Source organism: Chanodichthys erythropterus, chromosome 14, assembly GCF_024489055.1.
Source record: "Chanodichthys erythropterus isolate Z2021 chromosome 14, ASM2448905v1, whole genome shotgun sequence".
NCBI classification, from domain to species: Eukaryota; Metazoa; Chordata; class Actinopteri; order Cypriniformes; family Xenocyprididae; genus Chanodichthys; species Chanodichthys erythropterus.
Genome location: NC_090234.1, coordinates 35,333,546 through 35,356,123, shown reverse-complemented (window position 1 = coordinate 35,356,123; position 22,578 = coordinate 35,333,546). Strand labels below are relative to the sequence as shown.

The 22,578-nt window shown below is 36.8% G+C and overlaps 1 protein-coding gene across 2 annotated transcripts in view; it reads right to left on the bottom strand.

Annotated features, from left to right (window-relative positions):
* The window catches only part of cacnb4a (calcium channel, voltage-dependent, beta 4a subunit), a 42,198-nt gene extending 22,836 nt beyond the window's left edge, over positions 1-19,362 (bottom strand). The window contains exons 1-2 of one of the 2 annotated variants that reach the window (XM_067408645.1): positions 19,300-19,362; positions 17,646-17,729 (exon numbers count right to left, since the gene is read on the bottom strand). In XM_067408645.1, coding sequence (XP_067264746.1) covers positions 17,646-17,729; positions 19,300-19,362 — 147 coding nt within the window. Of the gene's footprint in view, positions 1-9,296; positions 9,574-17,645; positions 17,730-19,299 lie in introns of those variants that run through there. The other variant, XM_067408646.1, reaches the window with a different exon arrangement.
* Positions 19,363-22,578: the final 3,216 nt, after the last annotated feature.

Below are 22,578 nucleotides of genomic sequence, written 5' to 3'. Positions count from 1 at the left end.
ACAAAGGCACAATGTTTTCTTGATATTTTGAGTTTACACAAACAAAAGTAGAAACTTTTTTAGTTTCGAATGATGATCTGTATGACCAAAAATGAAAGAGCATTTTAAGTTGTTTCTGCTGTTATCAGGAAAAAGTGATTGCAATGGCGCCTCCATGTCTTGCAGTAAGCACACTATATTTTAGCTTACACACTCCGCATAAAATATTTGGTTGACTAAGCCTCTTCTACTCAACTAACGATTAGTTGAATATAAGGGTTCAGCCCTAAAAAAAACAAAAACAATGCTAAATGAAAATAATTGAATGCATCTAATGAAACATGCAGCTAAAATAACGAAAAGTAAAGTGTTTAAAGGGTTAGTTCACCCAAAAATGAATTTATTACTCACCCTCATGCCGTTCCACACCCGTAAAACCTTCGTTAATCTTCGGAACACAAATTGAGATATTTTTGTTTAAATCCGATGGCTCCATGAGGCCTGCATATGGATCAATGACATTTCCTCTCTCAAGATCCATAAAGGTACTAAAAACATATTTAAATCAGTTCATGTGAGCACAGTGGTTCAATATTAATATTATAAAGCGACAAGAATATTTTTGGAGTGCCAAAAAAAACTATGACTAATGACTTATATAGTGATGGCCAATTTCAAAACATTGATTCAGGAAGATTCAGAGCACAATGAATCCGTGTATCGAATCAGCAGTTTGGAGCGGCAAAAGTCACGTGATTTCCACAGTTTGGCGGTTTGACCGTAGACTGTAAAAAAATATGGACGTAGCGTCCATGACGTCACCCATAGAGTTCTGAACAGCAGTTTTGAAGCGTAAATGAGGCTAATGAAGATAAGTTTTATCATCAGAAAGTTCTAGAAGTTTACTGTCAATCTACAGTGTTTCTTTAAGATATAGATGCTCCAACATCAGTAATTTGTGTTGGGTGTGCAAATAACAACATGGAAAATCAAATGGGACTTCATACCTTTATAATGAAATAGAGATCGCGAGATGAATCCAATCTGTGGCACTTGGGTAAAATATGAGTATCCATTGCAAAAAAACACGTCACATTTCTTTTGAATGATCTGCTCTCTGTCATCGTTCTACAAGAAATAATGCAATCTGAGCAGCGTTTATGTTGTAAAACTGTATACGATCGTATCCGCCATTGTCATTGTAGTAAATCTCACAACCAAAACTTTCAGCCAATGCCACGATCCAACAACATGTGTTCTGTGTCTCTTCCCCATGCATGCACACAGATACACACATCAGTCTCGAATATTATGCAGCAAGCCATATTTTATAATTGTATAAAATAATCGAGAAAAAAAGGACAAAAACGGCTGAGATGCCAAATTCAGCGGCATCTGAGGTAAAGTGACGGCTCACAGAGAGCAGTGCCAATCCACCTGTCACTCAAGTGACCACGCCCTTAATTATGCAGAACTTTAAGGCTTAATATAATTTAAACGGATAAGTTATAAAAAAATTCACCCCCCTCAGAGTTGTCATGAGGGGCAAAAATAGCAGTATAGACCAAAACCACAATTTGAACCAACTTGTAAACATGTTTTTTTCTGCTATAAACTTGGCCAATTTAACATGGTACTCTATGAGATTCTGCTCTCTTTTGGAGCCTGTCCCTAGCGGCCAGTCGATGAATCGCAGTTTAAGTTACTTCCGTATTGGCTTCACGAGAGAAAGAGGGAGGTTGCCGCTTGGGTTTGACACGCGATACGAATCATGATTCGACACACTGATTCATAACGACCCAAAGCTTCATGAAGCAGTGTTTTGAAATCGGCCATCACTAAAGAAGTCGTTTTTTTTGTTTTTGTTTTTTTGTGCACCAAAAATATTCTTGTCGCTTTATAATATTATTAATATTGAACCACTGTAATCACATGAACTGATTTAAATATGTTTTTAGTACCTTTATGGGTCTTGAGAGAGGAAATGTCATTGAGGCCTCATTGAGCCATCGGATTTCAGCAAAAATATCTTAATTTGTGTTCCGAAGATCAACGAAGGTCTTACAGGTGTGGAACGGCATGAGGGTGAGTAATTAATGACATTATTTTCATTTTTGGGTGAACTAACCCTTTAAATAAAAGTATTAGTCAGCTGTCCTTGAAATTGGGTGAGCGTGCAGGATCAGACAGAGCTGGCTAGCAGATGAAGATCAAGCCAAACCAACATGCAAGCATTTACAGAATCCGCAGTCAGACAATCAGTTCACTTTGGGACAAATTACACCCTGTTGCCAGCTGGTTTGCTTGCTCTATGCTGCCGAATCAGCGATACTGATGGTTGGATGGAGAGGGATGGCAGGGTGCAGGATGTAAGCATTTCCTCAGCAGATGATAGCACAGCTCCTCTTTCACATGCTGCCAGTAGCACACTTAAAGCTAAGGTCAAATATTTCAAACATCTTCAAGCAGAGAATGGTTATACCCTATAGATTCCTTTTATTATAATTATCAGTTTTTAAAGTATTTAATTATTTTCAAAAATTTTTAAAGGTGTGGTTCATTGCGATTTAATTTTTTTTAACTTTAGTTAGTGTGTAATGTTGCTGCTTGAGCATAAACAGTATCTGCAAAGTTACAACGCTGAAAGTTCAATGCAAACGGAGATATTATATTATAATTATGGCAGTTTAATGCCTAACATTATGACCGGTTTGGACTACAACGAGCTTCTTCCCGGGATGGTGACATCATAATCCCTGCAATTAACATAAACCCTGCCCCCAGGAACACACAACAAAGTGGGCGAGGCCATGTCGCGTGCATACAAGTCTTCTGTGTTTGGGCTTCCTAGTGACGCTGGACTTTTAACCAAAAAAAAACAAGCTCTTGTTGCATTCATGGCATGCCAAAATTACCATAATTAAGAGATGGCAACCCATCTAGTCGGACCGGTTCATGTCCTCAGACTCATTTATGTGTTTCTATGGCAACACTGAAATGAGTCTGCAGCAGTCAGGTGGCACAAGTCAGCGCTTTACGTTCATTATTATTGTAATGTTATGTGCTTTGAGACGAGGTAATTTAATGCCCTCTCTCATGATGCTTTACAGACTCTGCTTTGGCTGTGCGTGCTCATGTGTTTTGAAGGAGGCATGGCTTTAGAGAGCGCTCTGAAAGGAGGGTGGAATCTTATGTTAAAGCTAGCTTGCTATTGCTAGGCTCTCTGAAATTGCCTACCCTACCTTCAAGCTCAAAAAAGTGAGATTTAAAGATGCTTGACGATGCTTAAGAGGATTTCTAAATCCTGAAGGCATTATTCAGTCCACTGACCTGTTCAGATCAATCCAATCCCATAAGAGAGCTTTCCTTAAACAACTATCAAGGGACTATCAAGCGAATTTTACTTTAATTACTTTAATTAATTGTGTGCTGCTAAGTTATTTAATCTAAAATATTCAGTACATTTACATGCACTTTATAATTAAAAATTTTGTCCTAAAAACACATTTTAATATATATTTTAAAAATAAGAATTAATCTTCTTAAAATATCATGTACAAGCTTTAGTCTGATTAAAGCGGTAGTCTTGATTTTTGGGAAGATGGACTAAAGATCTTCTTCATTAAGCATTTGTATACAATACAATAATCAGACTACAGTTTGCCTTGGCATTGCAAACTTGCTCCAAAAGACAGACAGGTAAAGCCTGCTTCTGAAAGCTTGAATGCTGCCTTCGGAGGATGCATTCCAAGGTAGGAAGGCATCAAGGCACGTCCGAATCCAATGTTAGTTTCACTACCTGTCTCCTGAGATACCTTCATCTGATCAATTTTTGAAGGCAGCATAGATGTTTACTTCACTTCCTGTGCTTTCCGTTCTGTGACAGTTGAACTAAAAAATAAAGATGGGGTTAGAATCTTGCGGTTGTGGTCAGTTTGTGCATAAATGTACATTTTTGACCAACATTTTCCACTTATGAAATACTTTCAAGTGAGGAATTACTATTGTAGTTATTAAATATTCACTTAGTTTCCACCAAAGCTCGCTTTATTTTGCTTTAGCTCTTTTAAACTGTTATGCTGCCTCAGAAGTCTGTCCGAAATCAGATTTGCAAAGTAGCTTAATTTGCAAACGTTGCCTACAAAGTCATTGCCTGATAAGACAGGGAGGCAAAAAGTCAGCTGCCTACGTTTTTGGACACAGCCGAAGACTGTAGCTCAGAGGTGCCCAATCCTGTTCCTGGACATCTACCTACCTGCAGTTCAGATCCAATCCTGATCCAACACACCTGTCTGCTCCTGAAGATCTTAATTAGCTGGTTCAGTTGTGTTTGATCATGATTGGAGCTGAACTTTGCAGAAAGTATCTCCAGGAACAGGATTAAGCTCTAATGCTATAGCTCAATCTCTTTTGCAGTCCATTGCAACAGTCTCAGACCTACAAGGCAAAAAAAAATAAATCATCCCAAATACAAATTCTACAATTATACATCCCAATATATAACAATAAATATATGCTAATAATGAAAATGTATACTGATCTCCAACTTGGTACATTAGAATGAAACTAATCAGTCTCTTTAAAAGAAGCTATTTCGAATACACATGCTTGAGGGACAGATGAAAACATCTTCATATGAGTTCAGAGACGCATTCGAATTTCTAACTCAAGCACGCGGTCTAGCATGAATGCCCACGGAAATTATGTCTGTGCCTCAGCTATCAAAACCTACTTAGCATCAAGATAGTTTTATAAATGATCCAGCTGATATTTATCTATTACCACATGGCAAAATCTATTAACCTGTGCTTCCAACAGCTGAAGGAGCTATGAGTGGTCTGCAAGTAACAAGAAAAAATATTCTAAAGTATTGCATATAATAAATTCAAATATTAATAATTCCCCAGTTGCAATTATTTAAAGGGGTTGTTTTTCTAATTTGCCCCTTAGAGAATATTTTTCCCCTCCATTTTTGCATCACCATTTTTTCCTTCTAAATATAACCACAATAAAAAAAAATACAAAAAAATAGATTGTGTATGTGTGCACACACACATATACAATATAAATTTGTTTTTAAATGTTATGTATATATTTGTATATTACAATTAGTATATATTTAAATATTCGAATTTTATTTACTGTATTTAAGAATCCTTTTCAAGGATTTACTTAAGAATTTCTTTTTTTAAGGATGATTTGAGCTAAAGTCTGGGGACAATTTTGTCCCCAAACCACAGTACAGATAAGCAAACCCACACACACAAACGATGGCTGAACCACATGCAGCATTCATGTACTCTGCTTCAGTACGTACACCATTATCTAACCACGTCAAGTGTGTGGGCTTGGGTTTGTCAAGCCACACGTTCTGCTTATCTTCAGAGATTGCACGCCATGAACATTTGTCTGTGATGCCAGTGGGTCTGAGAGCATTTGGGGCCCTCAAAGCCCACTATGATGTTTGATCCTTGCACTGCATTTTTTTAAAAACAAAAGCAGATTAATCGGTCAGTTAAAAAAAGCATCCTCCAGTGAGCAGATATGAAGATGAATCATGAGGTCTGAGGACCAATGCAGGCAAGCGCAGTGGATAATTACAGATAAATCTCTCCACAACACAGCATGAGATCACTACCATTTAGGGCCACATCTGATGAAAGCAAATACTTAACCATAAAAAGAGATGATGAAAGCTTTGTGTCACATTGTAAGCCTTGAAAGGTACTTCTCGTATATCTGATTAAACTGATCTTTAAATCAATGGCTCTCAACTGGTGGGTTGCAACCCAAAAGTGGAATTGAGTCACTGCACACTGAACTCATCTGTTCATTGTTCAGTCCAGTTTGTGTAATGGTTGTGAACACTTGCAAAACCAGATATTACTAGTTCTAGAATCATAGTACTCCCGATTTTTGTTCAATTTTCAGACTTGTTCACTTGTTCAGACTTGTTTAGGAAAGGAAAAGTTCACTCAAAAATGAAAACTCATCATTTACTCATGTAATTCCAATCATGTATGCATTTCTTTCTTCTGTGGAACATGAAAGAAGATATAAGAAAAAAAAATGCATACAGTGAAAGTCAATGGGGTCCAATGTGGTTTTTAATAATAACTTTTTTCCATAGAACAAAAGAAAAATCATATAGGATTGGAAGAACTTGAGGGTTAGTAAATGATAACAGAATTGTCATTTTTGGGTGAACTATACTTTCAACAGTGTTAATTCAAAACTGCTCTTGCCGATTCAGTCCGATTTAGTTAACAAGACAGTGAAAAGTATTGGTTCAATAGAACAATCACTACACTTTAACTTTAATATGAGATCATGTTTGATCTGGTAGATTAAAACATATGCAGTTGATTTTATCAGAAACCAATTCCAAATTTAACAGTGCAGTTATATATATATCTAGTTAGGCTAACAATATAGTGGAACGCCATCACTGTTATAAAAATAAAAACAGGATACATGAAACAATTACAAGCAATGAATAGTACCCGCTTGAACCCTCCATTACCTTTAATATTCATAAGCTGTAAAGGAAGAAGAGAAAAGAGAGGCAGACACAATTAGACCACAAGGCTATATTAAGATCATCAGAGGCCACCAGATCTGAGCTACTTTGTCATTATTTCATTCTAATTACACAATTTCCATGATATTTCTGCACCATATAATTCCAGAGAAAATACTTGCTGCGGGGTATTGAATTGTCCTCCTCTCAAATTAAACAGCCTCTCTGCATTTCAAAGTGGAGAACAGATACGCTGGAAGAGGATAGATAGATAGATAGATAGATAGATAGATAGATAGATAGATAGATAGATAGATAGATAGATAGATAGATAGATAGATAGATAGATAGATAGATAGATAGATAGATAGATAGATAGATAGATAGATAGATAGATAGATAGATAGATAGATAGATAGATAGATAGATAGATAGATAGATAGATAGATAGATAGATAGATAGATAGATAATGGTGGTAATGGCCACAGAATAAGGAAAGCTCAAAAGAATGCATATGGTAAAATGGAATGTTATGTAAACACAGTCAGACGCTGGTTTAAACAGGCCCCACAAATGTAAATACACAATATATTCATAATTTTTTTTTTCAATCATAATTTAATGTTTTATCTTTTTTAAATTACATGACTTTAATGGGTTAGTTCACCCAAACATAACAATTTTGTCATTAATTGCTCACCCTCATGTCGTTTAACACCCGTAAAACCTTTGTTCATCTTCAGAACATAAATCATTTTTGATGAAATCTGAGAGGTATATGACTTGTCCATATAGACAGCAATTCAACCATCCTATTGACAGTGTTAAAAAAGTCGACGTGACTGCAGCAACAAGAATACTTTTTGTGCGCAAAAACAAAACAAAATGAACGACTTTATTCAAGAATATCTTCTCTTCTGTGTCATTCTCCTACGCTGTTTACATTCAGCGCTTCCAGGTTCTACTTCAGAACGCCGACTCATTATTGGCCGGCACCTGCGTCAGCATCACATGAAAGTGTCGTGCTGCTCAAGTGAACAGCCTTTGCCAATACTGAGCCGGCGTTCAGACGTAGAACCTGGAAGCGCTGAATGTAAACAGTGTAGGAGGATGACACAAAAGAGAAGATATTGTTGAATTTAGTCGTTATTTTTGTTTTGTTTTTGCGCACAAAAAGTATTCTCGTCACTTCATAACATTAAGGTTGAACCATTGCAGTCAAGTCAACTTTAAAGATGTCTTTAGTACCTTTCTGGACTTTGAAAGTGGTTGTTAAATTGCAGTCTATGGACGAGTCATAACCTCTCAGATTTCATCAAAATTGTCTTAATTTGTGTTCCAAAGATGAACAAAGGTCTTATTAGTGTGGAATGACATGAAGGTGAGTAATTAATGACAGAATTTTCATTTTTTGGTTAACTAACCCTTTAACTCTCCTTTAAATTGTAATATGAGACAATGTATATCTTTGAATAGAGAATTTTGCACCTTTCTGTGTAATACCAGTGCAATTCACATTTTACCATATTTTAGATTTTCACCAAGGCTAAATTCAAGCACACAAATAATGACGAATTAAACAAAAAACATGTATAAACATAACACAAGAGATGCTGGTTCTTGCTTCCACAGCATTAAGATTTATTAAAGTTTACAGAAAAAAAGATGTTCTTTTCTCAGAAAATAATATTAATAACCGTTAAACCGTTGGTTTACATTTTTTAAATGTTTAAAGTGGGAGGGTCAAAAACGGGATAGTTCACCCAAAAATGACAATTTAGCCATCATTTACTCAACTTCATATTGTTCCAATACTCTGTTCTTCAGTGGAACATAAAAGTTATTTTGAGAATTGTCTTAGTGGAAGTCGATGTGTTCCAATGCTGTTTTGTTCTTAGTGTTCTTCCAAATCTCTTCTTTTGTGTTCCAAAGAAGAAAGTCAGTCATATTGGTTTGGATCGACATGAGGATAAATAAATGACAAAATAATTTTTTCAACTATTCTTTTAAGGATACATTTTTTAACATTTATCAAATAAAATGCATCAATGAGACAAAGTTATAAAACCATATTCAGACCAAAAAAATGTATAAAATCATAGATTCATTTTTGCCTATGGTAACACTGAGTGTAATGGGAATAATTAGTGGTATACGTAAATAAATAAAAGAAAACAGCTGCATCTCAAAGAGCAACAGGAGCATCTTTAGTAAAGTGTTGAAACTTGTGACCAGTTAATTAAGGAGACTGGCCTGGACGTGGCTATAACCAGCATAGACATAAATGCTGAATATTACTGTTACATCCATAGGACTTGTTTATGTCTGACTTGATGACATTAATTAAATGTGCCCCCCAATACAAGCAGAAACAAAGTGGCACTTTGAGAAAGCATTTCGTTTTTAGAGTAGCTAAGACCGCACTGAAAATCCAACAAAAACAACAATGCATGCAAGCTAAGAGGAAATAAACCAGTAAGCAGTGTGGCATTATTAGAGACAGCTCAATGATACGGAATAACAGGCTAAACACCACAGCTGACTGCTGCTCTCCACTAACACTGACTCCACCGATGCATCCGCGGAACAGAGCGTGGCTTGGAGAAAGAGTGGAGGTGATACTGAAACAAAACCCACACACATGCACACACGCATACGGATCCCCTCCCCCAAAACACTCACTGGGACCAGTAGCACCATCTACCATCTGAACTCCTCTAGCCATCCCCTGAGCGTTTATATGAGCATGCATTCGTTGAAAAGACCATGAAGATGCACATATAGACCCTTACTCACCGCCTCCGAGTCTTCGAATCCATGAAGGTACAAATTGTCGTACATGGAGGTCTGATATTCCCAAAGGATCACCTTAATGATCAAATGCAAATGTGGGATAAGGAAGCTCCAGCGAGAGTGTGTCTAACAGGGCTCTCTTACAATCCCCTTCCCCACAGAAAGACCACCGAAGCAGGAATGTCAAGGAAACAGCAGTCACCCTCTCGCTTCTGAAGCCAGCGTATTGTATTAATAAGGATGAAGCGTAATCGATCACATCATAGAGAACTGGGGCTCACCCCAGAGGCTGCAGAGACCTGGCATTTTATCAAGCTTCCACAAACAGAGCAAGCAAACAGAGCCTTTCTCAATCAGAGGCTGATGACAAAGCAGCAAAACCGTCTTCTGATTGGCTGAGGGGAGCTCCAGTAAGAAAAGACAAGTGCTCTCTTCTGTTGACTGTTAGAAGAGGAGGAGGAGAAGGGGTCTGCAGGGTGCTGACAGCATTCCACTCCTTGACCACTGGATTTCCTGCAATTTTTTCTCGCTGTTTCTATTTTTGTCCATCATGGAACTGCATCTCACCTCTTTCCCTTTTCATCTCCTTCTTTCACCCATGTTCACATATAGACTCCACAAATATTCACAAACAATTCATGTATTACAGTTTGCTAAATTAAACTAAGGCAACAGTTTGCATAACTGGCCTTTTTAAACATTTTAAAATGAATTCACTTGAATGAATTTTAGATTTCTTAAGATTAATAAAATCTTACTGCATATAGTTCCCTTTATTTATATTGTTAATTATACAGTAAATGATTTCATATTTTTATTATTATAATTAAAGCTGCAGTCTGCGATTTTTTCCTCTTTGTCGCCATCTCTTTTTTGAAACCTGCAATTGCAGTCATATGCGGAACAGTTATCTGTACGTGCGTTGTGCCTCGGCACAGCTCGTCAGCACCGATTAATCTAATGCTTGCTGTCGGTCACCGCACCGGTGTGGATACTGAACTTCAGAATCACACATTCTACGTCTTGAAAGTATGACCAATATAAGAATTTTCACTGGAAAATATCATCTGAACAAGTAAGTAACATTTCTGCCACTTTTGTTCTGACCAACTGAGGAAAAAAGCATTATAAATTGCGCTGCCAATGATGATTAAATCTAACGATCGATTAGCTCGGATAATGCCAAATCGTGCAAATTATTATCACTGTTATATTGTTCTCAAATCGTTAATGTTAACAACATCAGCATTACTATGACTGTGTGTATATTAGCATTACCTGTAGATTTCAATTTCTGTAGCCACTCAACAGTCCAAAGTCGTTTGCTTTTTGACTACGGGTGAATCTCAGTTGTCACTGATGATTGTAATTTGGATCTTTCTGGATTACAATCCGCCATCAAAATGATAAGTTTAATTATTTCAGCTGCTGTGAGAAAAGGCTATAAATGTGCCGCTACCAGCAGCATCCTCACGTGATAAAACTGACTAGCCTGGACTCCTTCTTTCTGTTTACGGACGTGACGTAATGATGCACAGGCGAATTGCTGCATGCTCGAATTTCCCGCGGAAATCCACCATGTCGCTCTTATTATAAAACATTATTACAAGCTTACCGTTGTGAATCGAGACAATATAATGAGATAGTTTTGAACACTGGCCGGTTATGTACTTGCTCAAAAAATGATTTTGGATCATTTTTAACCAAAAAAAGTTACGGACTGCAGCTTTAATATTATGTTTCATCAGTGAGAAAGTGCTTGCAGTGTTAAACTAATGGCCACTTTTGAGACAAAAACATTCATAAAATACCTTAAAATGCCAAACACAGACCTCCAAATGGTAAATGAAACACAAGGGTAAACATCAAATTACTAATCGTTTTATGTAGAAAAACAAACATATCCAGACATCACAACACAATACTTATATGACACCAAAATCAAATGGCCAAACAATTGCAAATATTAAATTAGCTGCGAGCAGCAATCATCAGGGTTCAAGCACTTTAAGGCCTTTAAGCACATGCGTAAAAAGGTATTATATTTATATTTTATTATAGCATGTAAGCACTTGGATCATAGATGGAAAAGACCATTCACAGCCAATACAGGCAATTTAGTAAGGAAAAACATGTTTTTTAAAGGTTTTTTGACAGTTATAGCACCACTTATTGTGTAACCACTGTTTTTTGGTGTCTTCAGAGTGTGCCGCTACATATGCGTGTTAAAGATGCCATCGAAAATTTTTTTACAAGATGTAATATAAGTCTAAGGTGTCCCCTGAATGTGTCTGAAGTTTCAGCTCAAAATACCCCATAGATTTTTTTACATTATTTTTTTTAACTGCCTATTTTGGGGCATCATTAAATATGAGCCGATTTATGCTGCTGCCCCTTTAATTCTCGTGCTCTCCGCCAACGGAGCTCGCGCTTGCCTTGAACAGTGCCTAAACAAAGTTTACACAGCTAATATAACGCTCAAATGGATCTTTACAAAGTGTTCGTCATGCATGCGGCGGATTATGTGAGTATTGTATTTATTTGGATGTTTACATTTGATTCTGAATGAGTTTGAGGCTGTGCTCTGTGGCTAACAGCTAATGCTACACTGTTGGATTGATTTATAAAGAATGAAGTTGTGTTTATGAATTATACATACTGCAAGTGTTTAAAAATTAAAATAGCGACGGCTCTTGTCTCCGTGAATACAGTAAGAAACGATGGTAACTTTAACCACATTTAACAGTACATTAGCAACATGCTAACGAAACATTTAGAAAGACAGTTTACAAATATCACTAAATATATCATGATATCATGAATCATGTCAGTTATTATTGCTCCATCTGCCATTTTTCGCTATTGTTCTTGCTTGCTTACCTAATCTGGCATATGCAAATATTGGGGGCGTATACCCCGACTGTTACGTAACAGTCTGTGTTATGTTGAGATTCGCCTGTTCTTCGGAGGTCTTTTAAACAAATCAGATTTACATAAGAAGGAGGAAACAATGGTGTTTGAGACTCACTGTATGTCTTTTCCATGTACTGAACTCTTGTTATTCAACTATGCCTACGTAAATTCAATTTTTGAATCTAGGGCACCTTTAATTTTGGTGAAAATACCTCATTTCGTTTTGAAGTTATAGAAACTTATATATATATGAGAGCATAAAAACATAAACATAAAACATAACATAAAAACAAACACATCCTGGCATCACAACACAATACTAATATGACAGCAAAATCAAAGAGTCAGATGCCAGTAAACTGTGACACATTATACCCAAAATTTCTTCATACAGTGGACTACCAGTAAAATTGATATAAATTTGGAACCAAAAATTATTCAGATACTTTGACATGACCATGTTTTGCTTAAGTGTTATCGGACATAATTAAGATTATTTTTTTCTGACACAGTTTAACTCTGAGATATTGTCATATTTTATTACCATTTTTTAAACTATAGTGAATAAACTGTATTAATGAATGAAATGTTCAAGGTGTCTGCATAAATTCTGGTTTGACTGTATATATATATATATATTATATACAGCTATGGAAAAAATTAAGAGACCACTTAACATTGATTTCTTAACTTGGAGTGGTCTCTTAATTTTTTCCATAGCTATATATATATATATATATAGTATGGAGCTGTAACTTAAGTGTGTGGACATTATTCCTACAAATGTCCCTAAATCTAACTACCAGTTTGTGACAAATGTAAATGATGAAACATAAAATGAGAGCTTGACACGACAGTATTGAAACAGAGTTTTCTTTAGCAGGAGTGTCAATACCTCTTCTACATCCCCATGAATGTGGAGAAGCTATAAAACACCAACTCCATCACAATGTCACTGGGACAAGCAAGGACCCAGGGCACTAGAAGCTTGTTTTGCATTGCTAATTATGTTATTGATTCATATTTCCCATGATATCACTCCAGCTACTGAAATAATAAGGAAACCAAGAACAATCAGGGCTTTTCAAGTAATTACATGAAAATGAACTGACGGTGGAGCTGTTAATTAATCATGGCTCTCTCTTGAGCATAAAAACATCGCCCCCTGTAGTTGAGAGCGCTCATCTACAACATGCCTGCTTTTCTACACACTGAAACATATTATTCCGAGTAAAGAATAAACTAATCTGACAAAATACATTCACCTCTTTAATCTACTCTTAGTACTTTAATCAAATGAACCCACAAAGGAGTCCACAGACATCAAAAGAAAACAAGAGCAATCAACACTTTTCTCTCCGTTTCAGCTTTATCCAGCAAGAAGCATATGAAGAGATAAATCTATCTTTAAAAATTGAAAGTGAATGAATATTGTTAATAATATGAAATATATGCATCCACAAATAAATTGCTTTAGTAAAATGTATATGCATACTTTAACATGTTGCTTTACATTAAGTAGTCCTTCAGATCACTACTGATATGTTCAGATTTAATGAAAAAACATTTAATTTTGTCTTTCTCTGATTTATGGATCAGCTGTCAGAGTGATAGATCAGAATAAACAGAATAAATGCCTGTTACTAAAAGCATAGCTGTTATCCTACCCTTGTAATAAATTTTGATACTTACCTTTTAATATACCTTTTATTTGAATGGCTGTATAATTGTACGAAGAACCCACACGCTTTTCTGCGATCAATGATTATGTGCCTTGTTTCCATATTCCACAATTTAATAATCTCTAAAATCTTATATGTCAACATTTGATCATCAAATCAACAGTCAAGCTAACAGTCAGCCACTGCTCTTTAGCTTTTTGGGGGGCCTATGGTCAATAAACACAGCAGGGAAGCAAAGAAATAAATTAATAACTAAAGAGTTTAGCCATGTGACCTATACCAGACAGATTAATAATTTATACAAGCTCCCAATGATCAGGAATTTTAAATGTGTTATTATGAATAACAATAAAACAAGCAACAACTTCCAACAGTTTGGGTTAACAAATCATTTTTAAGTCTCTCTGCATTAAAATGAGATTCATTACAGCCATAAATTTAAGGCAAATTCAAGTAATGTTTTATATACATGACTATTACCTCCAGTCTTGTCTTTAACCTTGATCCCAGCAGGTTTTAGCCACCCTTGGATTTTCTCGCCTCACTTGAGCAGGACGTTTCCTCTCAGAACGATTCTATACTCTATAAAAATCTTTCATATACATCTGCTGATGTATTTTAATTGTAAGTATGCTAACAGTCTACTAACTAAATCTGAGGTTCTCATAGATTAATTTAATTGAATTTAAAAGAATTTAACCTAAACCAAACTCTACTTATGATCACATTTAAAAATATATGTAATATGCAAACTTTATAAAGTAGGCTGTCCTCAATGAAGGGTCTTGGCTGTGAAACCATCTCTATGGCCAAAAATAGAATGTCCTGGAAGTCAGTCAAAATGCTGAATTCCCAAGGTTTTTTGGGGACCTAGATTCTAGAATCATTTTCAGATAAACTGCAGCATATGGGCTGCGTACATGAGGTGAATGGACTTATCGATTAGAGTTAAAGCTGTTTTAAGTCTCATTATAGCATCAATAACATTGCAACTAAAAATCTGCCCATTACAAAAAAGAGACATTAATAGAATAGAATAGTAAAATAGTGAATAGCTTACCTTACAATATACAGGAACAATTATATAATATTTTAAAAGATGTGTAAATTGATTCCAAAATAGTAAAAAAAAAAAATATATACTGTAAGAAATATATATAGTTTGTAGTATGAATTAACAAAATATATATATTTAAAGGTGCAATGTGTACATTTTAAGAGGATCTATTGACAAAAATACAATATAATATACATAACTATGTTTTCAGTGGTGTATAAAGACCTTACATAATGAACTATTATGTTTTTATTACCTGAGAATGAGCCATTTCTATCTACAAACACCACGGGTCCCCTTACATGTTAAGTCGCCATTTTGCACAGACATGTTTCTACAGTAGCCCTAAATGAACAAACTGCTCTACAGAGCGCTTTTGCTTGACTGGCTACTCTCTGCTAGCCTGACTACGTCAGACTTCCTACTTCCGCTCAATTTCATTTTGCTTCTGTACTCAGTCTGATACAGCGTCAGAGCTTTCTGTTTGCCACCGGTCTGGAAACAGCCGGGCCAATCAACGAACAGAGGGCGGGCTGAGAGCCGTGACGTAGATGCTAAGCGCAGAGTTTTACATTGTAGGTTAGAGAAATCGAAAACCGAAACGACCGCGGAAATTGGAAACGAGACACGGGATGCAATTCGCTCTGTTATGGAGAACATTCAACTCTTTTTCAAACTGAAGCCAGGACAAGAAGAGTGTTTGATAAACATTTGTTTCATCATGTGTTTACAACAGGTTTACAGTGGAAGTTCAATCATAGATTTGAGTTCGATGCATGATGTCTGTGCTTCGATGCGGCTGTACAGGCACATAACATACGTCATAACTAAACGTATCTGATTGGCTTACGGGTAACCAATGATTTTAAACTTCAGACAAGCGCCCCCTAGCGAGAGAGAAAACACTTCTCTATTGTGCCATTCCAGACTCTGTCTACGAAGCAAAGTGAAGTAGCAGAGTCTGGTATTACCAGGCTAACTCTCTGCTGTCTCAGACGATGACATTCTAGCAGTAAGAATTGCAATATAGAGAATATTGCGATTCTCACCACTAGATGGCGCTAAAACGTACACACTGCACCTTTAAAAAAGCACTACATATATTTTTTATGATAATATTATCATAGCAGTGGTTACAATTATTCACGTTATGAATTATTCAAAAGATTAAAGGGTTAGTTCACCCAAAAAATGAGGTGCGTATAAAACTGCCAGTGACGTCAATTATTGACGTTTCAAAACAATTATGACATAACAAAGCCTTATTTACTGAAATCATGTGATTTTGGCACTCTGAACCACTGATTCGAAACAAAGCTTCATAAACAAAGCTTCATAAAGTAGTGTTTTGAAATCAGCCATCACTAGATATTGTTGAATAAAGTCGCTATTTTGTTATTTTTGGCACACAAAAAGTATTCTAGTCGCTTTATAATATTAAAATTGAACCACTGTAGTCACATGAACTGTTTTAAATATGTTTTTAGTAGCTTTCTGGGCATTGTAAAAGGTGTTATTGCTGGCGATGCAGGCCTCACTGAGCCATCGGATTTTATCAAAAATATCTTAATTTGTGTTCCGAAGATGAACGAAAGTCTTACAGGTGTGGAATGACATTAGGGTGAGTAATTAATGACAGAATTTTCATTTTTGGGTGAACTAACCCTTTAATTTGTATGGAAAGAGGCATTGCCTGTAAGATTTGTTACTGTAAGATTTGTTACAGTGGCTAGATTTGTTACTGTAAATTTAACAAAAACAATTACAGCAAATGCTGTTTGGTTACAGAATAGGAATGAACGTTTAATCCAATCCACATTATGATGTAATACATAAAGGCGAAGCTATTTGCTTTACAGCAGCACAACAACTCTGCAGGGAATACTGTACAGTCCTCAAACATATGAGCAAGGGTAGACTCGGCGACAGCTAGAAATGCCACATTGCAGGCATCAAGGTCATTGGTTTCCCCTGGGATACTTTCTTCTTCTGTGCAAACTCATAGATCTAGATACATCTGACAACAGGGATTACATCATATTTCCATAAAAAAAAAAAAAAACAGCACTCTTTGATTTCAGACTGCATGTTCTGAAAGAATATTTAGAGGTTTGAATTCAAAACTCCACATCTCAAAATCTATTTTTGAGATGTTATGAAGATCCATTCTATAGCTCTTTTCAGCTAAATGTCAAGCAAGTTCACTTGGAAAGGTAGCCATGAGCAATTCATATTCATCAGATGACAGTGAGGATTCATCTGTTGCTTGGAAACCAAATGACCCATTCAAAAAGCTGCACAGTAGTATAATTCTTTGAATATATATATATGTACAACTTGTGCAAAGTGCATTTCCAAAGGTATATCAGAGTATAGGCCTATGATTTGGCATTAGGCGCTAAATTCAAAGGTTTTGTTTACACTGATAAATGCAAACTCTTTGGCCTCTATAAAAAGTATTACATAACCCAGTTTTGCACATTAGGCACATTGAAAGTGGATACTCAATTATGCCACTGAGAATATTAGTCACTGTTCAAAACTCTTCAAAATGTCCTACGCAGAGCTACAAGTCTTGAACAAAAGAGAACAATTCATTGCAAAACAAAAGCAAGTGTGAGAATGCTTCAGAGAGTCATATCAGCTATGGAAATTGCATTTATAAACATTATTTCCATAATCTCCATAATCCCCTCTCACCTGGCGGAGGATGAAGCTGGTCGATGTCGTACTGCCGTCGGATCTCTTAAGTCGACTGCGCCGTGAGTAAGTGCCTCTGTTCACCTGCAGCAAGAGAACAAGCTATTAATCCATTTCTCTCCTCCTGGCAGAACAGGGGCACCTTCATGCACACATACACCCACCACAACACCATCAGAGGGGTCTGTTAGTTATAAAAGTTACTGTCAGAGTCAAATGCACTGTTAAAGCATTTCATAGATTAATCACTTGCATTAATCATCATTTTGCGCAGCAGTCTGAAACCTGCAGCTAAATACAGCAAACATGAAGATCTTTGACCTATCCAGGGTGTTACGTGACTAAAAGCTTGACAGATAAGGAGGGTCTATTGAAACAGATGTCAAAACACATCACCACAAGGAAGCTGAACTCTGCAGTGCCACATAGACATCAATGCAATGTGTTGAGCAGGCGAAACTGCCCTTCAGTATGGCTGGCCGCAATGCAGTCCTACATCAAACCCCTTCAGGGTAGATCATGTGGTTAAAATATATGGCTATGGTTTGGGCTGAACGGATGTTTTAAGTGAATTTGTTGCAAAAGAAACGATGTCCAACTGCTCCGTAAAAAGCACTGATGCTTACAAACTGGGTCAGGTCATGCATCCTTATAGGGAAATCAATGAGAACATGAATTATTTAGCAGCCTAATTAAAGACCAATGGATCAAACTGACATCCATTAATCTTGCGCACATTCAGGATTCGTTTTTAATGAGCCTTTTAACTGTATAATCAGCCTGTGTAGGTTAAAGGCATAGTCTACCCCAAAATGAAAATTCTCAGTTGCGCACCCATATGACTTTCTTCATTCCGCAGAACACAGAAGGAGATGTTAGGCAGACTCCGTCACCATTCACTTACAGTGTATGAAAAGAAATGTAACTAAAGTGAATGGTGACTGAGGCTAACATTCCCTAACCTTTCAAAGTCATTCAGTTATGGGACAACATGAGGTTGAGGAAATGATGACAGAATTTTTATTTTCAGGTGTACTGTCCCTTTAAGTTCTCATTGCACATAATACTTAGGCTTAAATTAAAATTTGTATTCAGTGTGGAATAATAAGAAAAAGGGAGACAAGGCAAACATCATTATGTCCATCAGTAAAATATATCAGGATAGCAAAACCTACACAAGTCTTGGACATGTACAATTATAATACCATGTTAATCTTTATTCAAGTACCATGCAACTACAATGGTATCCCAACACAGTAAGTGTCATCTATCATAAGTTAATATGACAAGGACATTCAGAGGTTTTCTGCTTGTGAGATCTTTTCAGGAAATGTATTACAAGCAAAAACATCTATATAAAGTACATATATAAACCCTAGCATAGGACTATGATTTGGAATTAAGATGTTAAACTCAAAGACGTTGTTTGCACTGCAGTATTACAGATAGGGCAAGTTTTGAACATATTAAGCAAAGATTCAAATGAGTCATTTACAGTGGGTAAAAACATCTTGTCACTGTTGGCAGATTTGAAAGAAATACGTGCATTATGGATGAATGCAAAACCGTTGGATTCTATAAACACAAACACAACAACTATGCGAGTGTATGGTGCAGTTTCACAGAGCATCAACACCTTCTCTCGCGTCCCTACCTGAAAAATCGGCTTCTGGACCCCATCGCCTATCCCGTGTCGGGTGTAGATATGCCGGGACATTTCTGCGAGTTCATCGGTCCACGGTGGTGGTTGCCTTTCGGTCCCGGTCCACTGGCTCGGCGGAGGATACTGAACTGTTTGCTCCAGTTTCGCTGTGGTGTCCGCGGTCCGAAGACGAGGGTTGTGTGCGCTCGCGCTGACTGATGCAGTGTGCGCTGTGCAGCTGTGGTGAAGATGCAGCGCGAGCGGTCACCACTAGAGCATCACGAGCTGCTGTACAGCTGCTCAACAGAGGTCATCAGAAATTATGTTGTTGTGTTGTTGGCAAGATACCCAAAATGTAGCTAAAAGGAAAGCTACCCTGTAAAGAAAGTAGTTAGCTACAAAGCTACACGACAGACTAAAAATGAGCAACTTCATCTTTGTTTTTGAATTTTGATGCAATACATATGTATTGGTATTATAAAACAATCTCCAAAAAGCTATTCGAGTTGTTCACAAGCAGCACGTGCACGTGCAGATGTTTTTTTCCCCTTGCTAACAGGATATTTGCTGGTTTAGTTTCAATGCTTTTTCGAAACATTTTCACTTTATCAGTAGCTACTCATTTTGTGTAACTACGGAAGAGGATTAGGGCCAAGCAATAATAAAAAAATAAATAAAACCATCTCGAGATTAAAGTTGTTAAATTTCGAGAAAAAACTCGTTAAATTTCGAGAAAAAAAAAGTCGAGATAAAATGTTGAGAATAAACTCGTTAAATTACGAGAAAAACTCGTTAAATTTCGAGAACAAAGTCGTTAAATAACGAGAACAAATTCGTTAAATTATGAGAAAAATGTCGTTAAATTTCGAGAAAAAAGTCGAGATAAAATGTTGAGATAAACTCATTAAATTATGAGAAAAAAGTCATTAAATTTCGAGAACAAATTCGTTAAATTATGAGAAACATGTTAAATTTCGAGAAAAAAAGTCGAGATAAAATGTTGAGAATAAACTCAATTATGAGAAAAAAGTAATTAAATTTCGAGAAAAAAGTCGAGATAAAACGTTGAGAATAAACTCATTAAATTATGAGAATAAAGTAATTAAATTATGAGAATTCATTAAATTACGAGAAAAAAGTCGTAATTTAACGAATTTGTTCTCGTAATTTAACGACTTTTTCTCATAATTTAACGAGTTTATTCTCAACATTTTATTTCGACTTTTTTCTCGAAATTTAACGAGTTTTTTCTCGAAATTTAACAACTTTAATCTCGACTCGAGATGTTTTTATTTTTTTATTATTGCTTGGCCCTAATCCTCTTCCGTAGTATTGAGCGTCAATCTCTACAAAGTGGTAGTTGTCAGACCATTTTGTGAAAATGTTTATTCAGCAAATTAATCAAATTAATTAATAAAACAATTGTGTATGTAAATCAACATGCTTCACTTTTTAGATAAAATGAGAGTGGGGGTTCAATCTTCAACTGGCTGGCGGCAGCAGCCACTGACAGGTCACATGACCTGGTGGCAGCTGCCAGTCTGATTCTGGCAGGTCACGTGACCTGCCAGTGGCGCTGGTGGCAGCTGCCAGTCTTGATTCTGGCAGGTCTGTCAGCGGTGGCTGACAGAGTGTAACGCGTTCCTTATTTCTATCGTTGCATGGAAATACATAATTGTATTATTATTAATATAATCTTATGACTCTATTCTTTTGTATAATACACGTTTTAGATGGGTTTATCTCAATTAAAGCAGTAAAATGACCGTGATCTCAACTGGTGGAAAATGACGCATAGCCCAGCCAGCCACTGCTGAGACGCGAGTATAACGCGCTCTCTAATCACTCTCGCTGCATGGAAATACATAATTTTATTATTATTAATATCATATTATGACTCTATTCGTTTGTATGGTGGACGTTTTAGATGGGTTTATCTCAATTAAAGCAGTAAAATGACCGTGATCTCAACTGGTGGAAAATGACGCATAGCCCAGCCAGCCACTGCTGAGACGCGAGTATAACGCGCTCTCTAATCACTTTCGCTGCATGAAAATACATAATTTTATTATTATTAATATCATATTATGACTATATTGTTTTGTATGATTGACGTTTTAGATGGGTTTTTCTCAATTAAAGCAGTAAAATGACCGTGATCTCAACTGGTGGAAAATGACGCTCAGCCCAGCCAGCCACTGCTGAGACGCGAGTATAACGCGCTCTCTAATCACTCTCGCTGCATGAAAATACATAATTGTATTATTATTTGTGATGTCCTTACATTAATGCACCACTAGATGGCACTCGAGTTTCCTGAGTTATATATATACATAGGAAGTAAGTGAGAAGAGTGAGAAAGTATGCTGAGCATGTGCATGCATGTTATCCTGCTTGTTCAAATTAGTTATTAAAGTTTCCTTAGAGGAATACACAGTTTTGTGCTTCTTGTCTACATGAAGACATAACAAATTTGGCGACGAGGACGTTTTACAAGATTTCCTGAAGATGGCATCAGTAAGTGCTCCATTTCCCAGTCCTTTTTTGCCTTGTTCCGGTGAGCCTGCTATACCATTAGTAACATGGCTGAAGATGTTTCAGAACTACATGCTCGTCATCAATGCTACTGGGGATTCCTGGCCAGAAGCCAGAAAACGGGCTTTGCTCCTTCACTGCCTCGGAACTGAAGGTCAGAGACTGTTTTATACATTACCCAATACGGGTGACGATCTGGCAGATGCTATTAAAGCTTTGGAAGAGCACTTTATTCCAAAAAGAAATGTGGTCGTGGAAAGACATGCCTTCAGGAAACGAGTGCAGAGGACAGATGAAACGGTAGTGCAATACATTGCTGCATTGAGAGATTTGGCGACTACTTGTGAATTTGCTGACAATCTTGATGATATGCTGCGTGACCAGCTTGTAGAAAACATTGCTAACCCTCGCATTCGTGAAATATTATTAGTGGAATCTAAATTGACACTGGAGACTGCAATTACAATTGCCACACAGCTAGAGGCCGCTGATGCCCAGGCAAAATCAATGGCTACAAGCAAACCTGCTCCAGTACAAGCCGTACATGCCACTCCTGCTTCTGGACGACAGCGTCCTAAGACCAAATTTAAAGCACGTACCTCATCGAAACCCTCTGCTTCTGCTCCATCAGCTCGGACATGCTTCCGTTGTAGCTCCGCTAGTCATCTTGCAAACGCACAGAACTGCCCTGCTGCATCTGCTAAATGTAAGAATTGCAATAAGACTGGACATTTCGCACGAGTCTGCCGTTCTGCT